This window comes from Herpailurus yagouaroundi, unplaced genomic scaffold (assembly GCF_014898765.1).
Source record: "Herpailurus yagouaroundi ecotype Mexico unplaced genomic scaffold, PumYag 160, whole genome shotgun sequence".
Classification (NCBI taxonomy): domain Eukaryota; kingdom Metazoa; phylum Chordata; class Mammalia; order Carnivora; family Felidae; genus Herpailurus; species Herpailurus yagouaroundi.
Genome location: NW_024412401.1, coordinates 19,283,415 through 19,295,577, shown reverse-complemented (window position 1 = coordinate 19,295,577; position 12,163 = coordinate 19,283,415). Strand labels below are relative to the sequence as shown.

The following is a 12,163-nucleotide window of genomic DNA, read 5'->3' as shown; positions in this document are numbered from 1 at the left end:
GATTAAAGATTGGCATTTTTCTTCAAGTATACACACATACCCTCTAGGCAGTATGAGGTAGAAGGGGTTCATTCTTAAAAGCCTAAACTTACCTTGACTCTTAAAACACATACACATGGGGATACACATGGGGCGCCGGGGTGGCTCAGTCAGTTAAGTGTCCGACTTCGGCTCAGGTCATGATCCCACAGTTCATGAGTTTGAGCCCTACATGGGGTTCTGTGCTGATAGCTCAGAGCTTGGAGCCTGCTTCCGATTGTGTGTCTCCCTCTCTCTCTGACCCTCCCCCACTCATGCTCTTTGTCTCAAAAATAAGCAAACATTAAGAAAAATTAAAACACATACACAGAGAAACAATGACTGATTGAGATTCTTAGGTTTTACAGATAATGGCCTAATTTGATGAAAACTGATAGGCAACTTTGGAGAAGGGAAGCCCAGTGCCTGACTCTTCTAGTTAACCTACATCCCTTTAATCTCACATTTATAGCATTTCAAAAGATGAATCCATAACACCAGAAGATGGCCCTTAGTTAAAACTCAGTCCTGGGGGCGCCTGGGTGGCTCAGTTGGTTAAGCAGCCGACTTGGGCTCAGGTCATGATTTTGAGGTCCGTGGGTTCAAGCCCTGCGTCGGGCTCTGTGCTGACAGCTCAGAGCCTGGAGCCTGTTTCACATTCTGTGTCTCCCTCTTTCTCTGACCCTCCCCTGTTCATGCTCTCTCTCTCTCTCTCTCTCTCAAAAATAAATAAATGTTTAAAAAAAAAATTAAAAAAAAAAAAAACAAAACTCAGTCCTGGGACGCCTGGGTGGCTCAGTCGGTTAAGTGTCTGACTTCAGCTCAGGTCATGATCTGGCTGCTTGTGAGTTCAAGCCCTGCATCGGGTTCCGTGCTGACAGCTCAGAGCCTGGGGCCTGCTTGAGATTCTGTGTCTCCCTCTCTCTTTTTACCCCTCCCCCACTAACACTCCATCTCTCTCTCTCTCTTAAAAATAAACACTAAAATAAAAATTAAAAAACAGTCCTTATTACATATTTTCAAGACGTAAGTGGGATTTGAAAAGGACATCATGGCAGATAAGTCTGTTATGAGTGGGAAAATGTGATAGCTTAGACGGTTACATATTACAAATAGCTTCTGTTTATGTCTCTAAAGCAACTAACAAATGTAATAAATGCTTCCTCCTGTGCAATCCTGGAACTGCTGCTGACTGATACATACCTGCAAAAACACATGGTAGGAATGAGGGTCTCAGACTAAATACACAAAAACACAAAGAACATTTTTAAAAGGACATTTTTAAAATACACAATATATATCATATGCACAATCTGAAACTACCAAGTTGAGTGCAGTGGAACCCAATGTACAAATATCAAGGGAGCAATAAATGAAATCATCCTGGCCCCAAATGGGACTGTCAGGAGCCCTAGGAACAGCAATGCTACAGCCATTTCCCCTCACCTTGGCTACTTTGTCATCTAATGTTTGGGACAGTCCTTAGCTCCCTTCCCTTTCAGCAGGTCACTGAGAAGATTAAACAGGAAAACATCCTATCCTATTCCTGACAGATGCTTCTCCATGATGTAGTAGCAAAGAAAACACTATGCAACCATCCTTCAAAAGAAACCAAACCTCCACCAAGATGACTTTCCTTATCTAAGAGCCTGCAGCAGGTATAGCAGATAGTTCTGGGGATGGTGCTTCAGAGAAAGCAGTTGTGAACTCTACTGTTTGACAGCCAACCCCAACCAAAAGCACTCACTTGGTTCCAGACAGAGCATGGATTGAAGAATATTTTGTTTCTTACACCAAGAAGAAGAGGCATTGTATGGACTCCTAATTGCTGACATGTGGCAACATCAGGGGTCCCTACCCTCCCAACTCCATTCTTCGCTAATGCCTACTCCTTAAATCTTCCCAATTCCATAAGGAACTCTAACCTGCCTAAACTTAATCCTATGCACCTGGGTGTAATAGGATGTTCTCTTCCTTAAAGTGCTGGCTTTCCTCTATGCCTCTATGAGGAGGCAAACTACTGAGCCTTTAGTGGACACAAGTTGGCTGATGCTCTGGATCCCTATAATTGTAGTGATCTTTTTCCTACTTTCCCCTCTACTTTTACTACTCACTAGGTCTTGTGATATCTATTGAATTAGACTCTTCAAGGTAACTGGGATGCTTTATTCCTCTTCAGGTTGCAAAAGCTTTCCATGTTTAAGTTTTCTAAATATGTTCACTGAGGTGCTGAATGAAAGACTAGTACAGGTGGTCATGAATAAGTCCAAACATATGTAAACATGGGACCGCTTTCAGATAACACTGCCATATAGCAGTCAAGACCCTAAAACAGCTGGAGCTGAACCTTATGCCACCTCCACTGCTGTCTTGCTTTGGCCACCCTTAAACTGGATATGGAGTGCAGAACCCTTAGTTGCACAACTGCTAACTCTAGAGAGTTTAGCAGCAAAGGAATATAAAAGAAAATCCTGAGCACCTCATATTTTGCCTCTTGATATTTCAGTGCGATACACTGACCTGTGAGAAATATGTACAATTGCTAGCTGAAGAACCCCCTTGCCTCACAATAAGTAAGAGAGAAACAAAGGAAAAGGAAAAAAGTATTTCACACCCACTCATTAGGTAGAGCTTTCCTGACATTACAGAGTTCTGGGCACCGTCAGGTGTTCCAGGCAGATGAAGTTCCAATAATGTATGGAACCTACGTCTCCCTACCTAGAAATTCACAAACACCAAAGCCCCCCCAAGATCATCACATTGAAGGAATGTCTATGATTACATGAGGCTAAGAGACAAAAAAAAAAGTCTGAGAAGGTAACTAAAGATTACAATCCATGGGCTCCTGGCTGACTCAGTCAATAGAGCATGTGATTCTTGATCTTGGGATTGTGGGTTCAAGCCCCACTTTGGGTGTAGAGATTGATTAAAAATAAAATCTTAAAAAGATATTCCAATGCAAATACCTTTTTGAGCTGTGTATGAAGATCAAAGGGGCAATCAAGAAAACTAATCCTGGTTATAAAGCCTCTAAACAAAAAAGCATAAAAGCAGAGAAGGCAATCTCTGAGATGAAGTCGAAGAAATGCTTCTAAATTGGGGCTCAAGTGACCTGAGGGCCTAGAGAGAGAAAAAATGATGCTGCTCCCCAAAGTAACAACAGTAGTTTTTAAGAGGAAGATTAGTATGAAAGGAGTTTCCTGTCCCCAAAGGACTGAATCAAATGAAAAACAGGTCTACCTTGAAAGAAAAAAGGTTCACAATATTTTAAACTGAGACAAGGTGAATAATATATTGTGTACTTATGCAGGAGAAGGTAAAATATCTTGAATTCCAGTGGGTAATGGCAATATCCATTAAGGTAGTACTAAAATGAAATGAAAAAAATCATTTGGGGCTTTATATTATGAAGAATGGGGATGCCTGTTTTCTCAAAGGGGGACAAGATGTAAGCATGTGATTCAACATTCAACCTCCAAAAGTAAGAATCACTTAGTACCATACAGCTAACACTTCTTTTTGACTAGGGTTACTACTAGCCCTGAAAAACAAGCACCAAAATAATACCAAAAGGACAACCCTGCATTTTTTGTTCAATTTTTCAACAAGTCTTCCAACATATTTACTTAACCCTTTTAAATACACTGTCAGTTTAATTACAAATGATGGGTTTCTTTTGAAAGCCTAACAGTCTCTTAAACAATTATGTAGAATGAAAGAGCTGAGAAATATGGTAGCCAAACATTTCCCCAGCAACAATAAATATAGCAGAATAATGTCCACAATATCATAATCCTTTGAGGAAAGAAAGTATGATCCTGAAATCTTATGCCCAAACTGTCACTTGAAGTATAACTGCAAAACACATATATGCACACCCATACACATAGCATGTAACATTTTGAACATGTAAGAATTCAGGGAATACAGGGGGCTCTAAGGAGCATTTTCCTGGAGAAATTACTAATGGACTAATTCAGCCAATTAATAGATCAAAGGAAGTAAAATAATGGACAGCAAACAGTGAATTCATTTAATGGCAGGAATAAATTTTAAAAACCAGGATCACGTTACAAAACAGTACAGACTATAAACCTTATAACCTTCTGATGATAAATATGTTCAAAAGTTATAAAGAAAAGGGGGAGAGAGGATGGGAGGTAAAATAAGTATACTGATTTCCTTTTCTTTTACTTGGATCTAAGTGTCAATATACCAGTTGAGGCTGAAAATAAGAGGTAAGTATAGGTTAAAGGAACAAATAATCAGCTAGAACTGTTGTATGGTGGTAAGGGATAGGAGGGATGAAGAAGTAGAAGTACATGAATTCTGCTAATGATCATAAAAGATCCTATGTAAAGCAGTAGACTTTAATATACTCATGCACCTGGGGGTATATCAAGTATCACATCATTTCTCCTTTCCAGCGTTCCTTTTCACAATTGCCCTTTACAAAAGAAGTGCACACTTTCCACATATCCAAATATTCCTAGGGTGCAATGCCCAGTAGTAATGAAATGTAAGGGGTATAAAACAAAGAGAAATTTACAAATAAAGCCAACTGTTTTTCCTTTCACATAAATAATTTTGTTAGAAGTGTAGAGTGATGTTAATACAAGCATTTTGGTATGTGATGGAGTACAATAAATTCATATGTATAGACTAGGGCTGCTGGAATTATATTTTCATTAAAATGAACTTACTAATTGCATCTCTGATTATTGTTAAGAAATGAATCATCCCCGGGGACCTGGGTGCTCAGTTGGTTAGGTGTCCAGACCCTTGATTTTGACTGAGGTCATGATCTCATGGTTTGTGAGATCGAGACCTACACTAAGACTGCTTAGGATGCTAGCACTCTCTTCCCTCTCTCTACTCACCCCCGCCTCCCGCCCCACTGGTGCTCACTCCCTCTCTCTCGCAATTAAAAAAAAAGAAAGAAAGAAAGAAGCGGCGGGGGGGGGGGGGGGGGGGCGCACCTGCGTGGCTCAGTTGGTTAAGTGGCTGACTTTGGCTCAGGTCATGATCTCACGGTTCATGAGTTCAAGCCCGGCGTCAGACTCTGTGCTGAAGAGCTCAGAGCCTGGAGCCTGCTTCAGAGTCTGTGTCTCTCTGTGTCTCTGTGTCTCTCTGCCCCTCCCTGCTCATGCTCTCTCTCTCAAAATAAATAAACATTAAAAAAATTTTAAAAAAGGAGAAATGCATCATGCTTGAAGGAAAGTCCTATTAAAGTAAAGCATAAAGTACACGGAGTATGTATTGATTCCTTATTTCATAGACATAAACTTATGGCAGGGCTCTGTGCCTGATCAATATGAGAATTAGAATTCAGAAGCATGATGGTTTCAAAGTTAGGTATATCAACATATTTATTTAATTAAAAAAGGGAGTCACTTCTTTTCTGATTTAAAAAATTACAGGCAAGATGTGGTGCACTCCAAGATATATCTATCTTCTCAACGTATATTGTTTTGAACAAGGTACCTAAAGGAATGAGTAATGAGCATAATCAACAGTAATTTGATATGCTTGAACACTCTTTGGTATACACTTTCCAGAAAGTGGGAAGGAAACTTGATAAAAACTTGTAAGAAATTCTTGTGTAGGGGCACCTGGGTGGCTCAGTCAGTTGAGCGTCTGATTTTGGCTGAGGTTGTGATCTTGCAGTTTGCGAGTTTAAGCCCCATACTGGGTTTGCTGCTGTCAGCGTTAAGCCCACTTTAGACCCTCTGTCCCCCTCTCTCTGTCCTTGCCCTGCCTGCTCTCTCTCTCTCAAAAAAATAAAACCTTTAAAAAATTTTTAATAAAGAAATCCTTGTATAAGTCAAGAAGTCTTTTTTTTCTGCTTTTAACCAGAGTTCCTTATTGAGCTACTAGATTTTAGAATGATTAAAAATGACTAACAAAATGAATAAATAAGTGGGGGGAGGGGAAAGATCAATCTCCTATGCAGAAGAATTTGAAATAATTTATACAGATATCTCACCCCCATGGAAGTATAATTTCTCATTCCTTACATGTGGGCTGCGCCTAAGACTTCCTTCCTTCAAAAGAGTATAGAATGGAAAGGGGAAAAACAAGTAACTTTATAGTGGAGAAATCTAAAAACAGAGTCTCAGCTAGGTGATGAACATTAACATCAATAGTAATAGGTCATGTTAATATTAGGTACCTTTATTACAAGGTAACAAAAATATATTTTACCTCTGTGGTCTTCATAACCCTACTCTAATAATCAGGAAAACATCAGAAAAATCCCAACTGGGGGACATTTTTATAAAATACCTGATTGGTACTCCTCAAAATTGTCAAGGTCATCAAAAACAAGAAAAGTTTGAGACTGTCACAGTTGCCTAAGGAGACATGCCTATTAAATATAACATGGTATCATGCATGAAATTCTAGAGCAAAGAACAACATAAGATAAAAACTAAGGAAATGTGAAAGAGTATGGACTTTAGTTAACAATAATGTATTAAAAGTGGTTCTCTAACTGTAATGAATGAACCACATTAATATCAGATGTTAATAATAAAACTGGCAGGTGCAGGTATATATGAGAACTGTACTACCTTCACAATTTTCAAAAATCTAAACTATTCTAAAATTTTAAGTCATTTAAAGAGAAAACATCAATAACAAAACCACAATGAGATACCATGTCCACCCACCAGGATGGCTATAAAAAAAAAAAACAAAGATAATAACAAGTCCTAATGAACACGTGGAGAAATAAATTTTCACATAATGTTTGTAGGAATGTACTATTTACTGCAGTCATGTTGGAAAACAGTCTGGCAATTCCTCAAAAAACTAAACGTTGAGTTATCATATAACCCAGCAATTCCATTCCCAGGTATATATACCCAAGGAAATAAAAACATGTATATGTAAAAACTTGTACATAATGTGTATAGCAGTATTCATAATAGCCAAAAAATGGAAACCCAGAGGTCCATCAACTGATCAATGGATACACAAAGTGTGGTATAAACATTCAATGGAATATCATTCAGCCATAAAAAGGTATGAAGTGCTGATATATGCTACAACGAGGATGAACCTTGAAAACATACTAAATTAAAGAAGCCAATCACCATATACTGAATTACTATTCTTATAAAATATCCAGAATAGGTAAATCTATATAGACAGAAAGTAGACTGGTGGTTTCCTAGGGTTTCAAGAAAAAGGGGGAGGTGGGGGTTGAGTGATAATGGAGTATAAATGTGAAGACGAATGAATTTCTTTAGAGGTGATAAAAATGTTCTAAAATTGGGGTGCCTGGGTGGCTCAGTCGGTTAGGCATCTAACTTTGGCTCAGGTCATGATCTCATGGTTCATGAGTTCAAGCCCTGTGTTGGCTCTCTGCTGACAGTTCAGAGTGTGGAACCTGCTTCAGATTCTGTGTCTCCCTCTCTGTCCCTCCCCTGCTTGTGCTCTTTCTCTCGAAAATAAATAAAACATTAAAAAAAATTTTTTTAATGTTCTAAAATTGTGGGGATACTTATACAACTTTGTACTATATTACACTTAAATTGGGAGAACTGTAGGGTAATGGAAATTATATCACAATAAAACTGTTTTGTTTTTCTAAAGACTGACAACAGATCACTCCGTGGTTTTTGCCAAATAACTCAGAATTAAAAGGATTTAGTTTCACTGCCATATAAAATTTTATTCCATTATCATATGTAAATATGGTCTCTTAATCACTGCATCTAATATATGTTTATGTTACATATGTTTATTGTCACATGTGTATATATGCACATACACACATATATATGCTTGTATATACACAGGTATATATATTCTTGGGTGTGTATATTAGCATATATATTATTCATATATCATATATAAAATTGAAGCTACATTTCTTTTTTTATTAAAAAAATTTTTTTTAACATTTATTTATTTTTGACACAATGCGAGAAACAGAGTGCAAGCAGTGGAGGGGCACACAGAGAGAGACACAGAATCTGAAGTGGGCTCCAGGCTCTGAGCTGTCAGCCCAGAGCCCGACGCGGGGCTTTAACTCACGAACTGTGAGATCATGACCTGAGCTGAAGTCGGACGCTTAAATGACTGAGCCACTCAGGCTCCCCAAAGCTGTATTTCTGTCTCACTCTAGCAAAGTAATAATTATTCATAGATACATGGACTAATGAAAACAAATGTCCATCTACCTGATTTAAAAAAGCATTTCAAATAATTAGCAAATGTACATAGTAAATTGGAAGTGTATACTTACGTTGTTTTTAATCAACTGTATATTAATAAAGTAATTCAATATAGAAATAAGTTTAACTACAGCCTTGTCACAAATAATTAAAATATATTTATATATAGATTTTTATTGCAGAAAAATATAATGATAAATAATGTAAACATAACAATTACAAGTTAAAACTCAGGGTTCTTTTAAGGGTTAGGTGACCAACTCCCACACGTATAGACCACTATAAACAAACAGATGGTTAATATCTACTTATACAGTTCAACAGATGGAATCAAAAGAAATATACAAGCCTTTCAAATCATTAAGAACCATCTACACAGTTAATAAAACAAACAAAAAACCCAGGTAAATGAAAGCTTTTTTTTTTTAATGTTTATTTGAGGGAGAGGGAGAGGGGGAGGGAGGAAGAAAGGGAGGGAGGGAGGGAGGGACGGAGGGAGGGAGGGAGGGACGGAGGGAGGGAGGGAGGGACGGAGGAGACAGACAGACAGACAGACAGACACAGAATCTGCAGCAGGCCCCAGGCTCCGAGCTGTCAGCACAGAGCCCAACATGGGGCCGTGAGATCATGACCTGAGCCAAAGTTGGACACTTAACTGGCTGAGCCATCCAGGAGCCCCAGAAGCCCTTTTTAAAGTAGTACAACATAAAGTCATTTGAACTTTGTAAAGACTTATATGATAGATTTCTCTGCAAAATATAGTAAGAACCCTAGAATAAGGAAGCAACTCATCCAAACATGGGCATCACAAGATCCAAAGATGCAGGATGGAACTTAAATAATGTTAAGAGGAAGAAGTCACACTAGAAAAATTCTTTCAAGACGAACATAAAGAAATGAGTAAAATATGCATTATTGCTCTGTAAATGGGACTCTTCAAAATGATGCATACATGTTACTTAAAGCTCTAGCAAAAAACAAAAACAACAAAGTACAGAAAGGATTCTTTTGTACTTGTTAAAAGATAATATCCAATCTTAAGAGCCATCTAAAAACCAGATTATTCCTTATGTAGCCCCTTACCTGACATTCTGAGTAGGATTCCACCTTTCGGAGGGCAGTTCTCCACTCTGTGGGTCATCTACAGGCGGATGAAGAATCGAAATGCATACATCTCCATTCTATGAGACACAAACATCACATTTAGAAAGTACTCAAAAATATGATATAAAAAAGGGACATCAGTTCTGCTAAATTTTCTTTTATTCGTAGAAAACTTGTTTTCTCATCATAAGGGGAGAAAACAATTCTTTTTCTTCATGTTTGCAATCAATGTTAAAGAATTATTAAGTACTTTTTTGGGGCACCTGGGTGGCTCAGCTAGTTAAGTGTCTGACTTCGGCTCAGGTCACGGTCTCAACATTTGTGGGTTCGGGGCCCCGTGTCGGACTCTGTGCTGATAGCTCAGAGCCTGGGGCCTGCTGTGGATTCTGTGTCTTCTTCTTTCTCTGCCCCTCCCTCACTCACACTCTTAATCGCTCTCTATCTCTCAAAAATAAACATTAAAAAAAAGTTTTAAAGAAAGAATTAAGTAGTTTTTATATTGCAAATATTCATTCTGACTAATCTCCCAGATATATCTTAGTTTAAAAAGTAGCACTACTTATTTACTTGTTTGTTTATTTATTTTTATTGTCAATTTGGCTAATATACAGTGTGTACAAGTGTGCTCTTGGTTTTGGGGGTAGATTCCCGTGGTTCATCACTTATATACAACACCCAGTGCTCATCCCAACAAATGCCCTCTTTAATGCCCATCACCTAGTTTCCCTTCTCTCCCACCCTCCCCATCAACCCTGTTTGTTCTCTGTATTTAAGAGTCTCTTATGGTTTGCCTTGTAGCACCATCTTCCTAAAAAAACTCATTTAAAAATAGACAAACATGATGAACTGAGATCCAAGAGTCCTGAGAAGCAACAAAGTATCTTTATTTTCAGATACATCTGAACCTAAAGTACATAAAAAGAAACAAACAAATCCCCCTCAAATTTGCCTTGCTTAAAATCTGCCTAGAGAGATGCTAAAATCACCTGTAACATCAATCAATGGTTTTAATACTTATGGTTTATATAAACTAAAAATATGCCTCCCAACAATATAATTTTAACTCCCTCAGGATATGGATAAAACTCATCACTATGGTTATAATATTGTGGTTCATAAATTTAAATTATAGGACCTAATTCACATGTACATTTAAGTCAAACACATATGTATTGCCTACCATATGCATCATAGACTGTTTTTCAATAGAAAAGACAAGGCTGAGTAAGATATAGTCACCAATCTCAGTCTAAAATGAAAGATAAAATTCAAAATTTTAAACAGAAATATAACTATAGAAAGTGTAAAAATCTTACGCATACAACCCAAATTTAGACACACACATAAAATACACAACCACATCAAGGTAACAGAGTATTTTTAAAAGGAGAATAAAATTTTAATAAAATCAATACCAAATACTAAATTCTAAAACTCTGTACTATCATTAGATGCTATGAGGAAGGTTAAAAAAAAAAAAAAAAAAAAGAAGGCACAACAGAAATCACGAGAGAAACTAGGATATTAGTGTGGAAGAACAAAAGGCTTATTGTTTCAGAAAGCTTTGAGATGGATTTTGAGTAAGAAGTACAATTTTAACAACTTAAGAGAAATTTAGACATCAGTTAGCCTAGATAAATAAACCAACATCATAAACAGTAGAGCAAAATATGCTTGGGTAGTTGTATTTGTTTTACGTTGCTACTCTAACAAATCACCACAAACTTAGTGGCTTAAAACAAAACAAAAAAAATATTATTTTACATTTCTATAGTCAAAGTCTGACACTGTTCCAACAGGGCTAAATTCAATGTGTCAGCATTAATGCTCTGCTTCCTGAAGCCTCTAAGACACTCTCTTTCCTTGCCCTTTCTAAGCTTCTAAAGGCTACCCACACTCCTTTGGTCTTGGCCCCCTTCCTCTAATCCTCAAAGCAAAAAGTGTTACACTTCTCTGAGCCTTTCTTCCATAGTCTATCTCTCACTCTCATTTTCTGCCTACCTCTTCTACTTTAAAGGACTCTTTGGGTTACATTGGGCCCACCCGGATAATCCAGAATAATCTCCTTATTTTAAGGTCAGCTACTGATTAGCAACTTTAACTTTTCTTTAACATATAAGCTAACATACCATAGGTTCTAGGGACTGGAATGTCCAGGGATATGGACATCTCTGAAGGACCATTATTCTACCCACCACAGTAGTGAAGAACCCACTGGTAATGAAATAAATATATGGTACAAAAATTAGACCAGAGGAATATGTTACTTTGTTCAGAGTTTAATATGTATATACATAAAATTTCTGAGTAGTGGAACAACATATATAGATTTCTACTTAGAAACAACAAATTAAAAGATGGGCATCTGAAGGAACCTGGGTCGATCAGTCAGTTAAGCATCCAACACTTGATCTTGGCTTGGGTCATGATTTCACGGTTTGCGTGATGGAGCCCCACGTCGGGCTCTGCACGGACAGCACAGAGGCTGCTTGGGATTCCCTGTGCTTTCTCTCTCAAAATAAATAAGCATTTGACAAAACCTAATATTTTCATGATAAAAACACTCAAAAAACGATAAACAGAACTATTAACATTATAAGGGGCATTTTTTTTAAAAGTCCACAGCTAGCATTATAGTAAATGGTGAAATCTTTCCCTCCGAGGATCAATAGGACAAGGATTAGAGTACCTGGGTGGCTCAGTCAGTTAAGCAAACGACTCTTGATCTCAGCTCATGTCATGATCTTACAGTATGTTAGATAAAGCCCCGCGTGGGGCTCTGTGCTGACAGCGTGGAGCCTGCTTGGGATTCTCTCTCCTTCTTTCTCTATGCCCTTCCCCGACTCATGCTCTCTCAT

The 12,163-nt window shown here is 37.8% G+C and overlaps 1 protein-coding gene across 1 annotated transcript in view; it reads right to left on the bottom strand.

The window, feature by feature from the left end:
* The window catches only part of UBE2R2 (ubiquitin conjugating enzyme E2 R2), a 117,429-nt gene that overhangs the window by 10,963 nt on the left and 94,303 nt on the right, over positions 1-12,163 (bottom strand). The window contains exon 3 of the mRNA XM_040481484.1: positions 9,285-9,382. Within this exon, the coding sequence (XP_040337418.1) occupies positions 9,285-9,382 (98 nt within the window). The remainder of the gene's footprint in view (positions 1-9,284; positions 9,383-12,163) is intronic.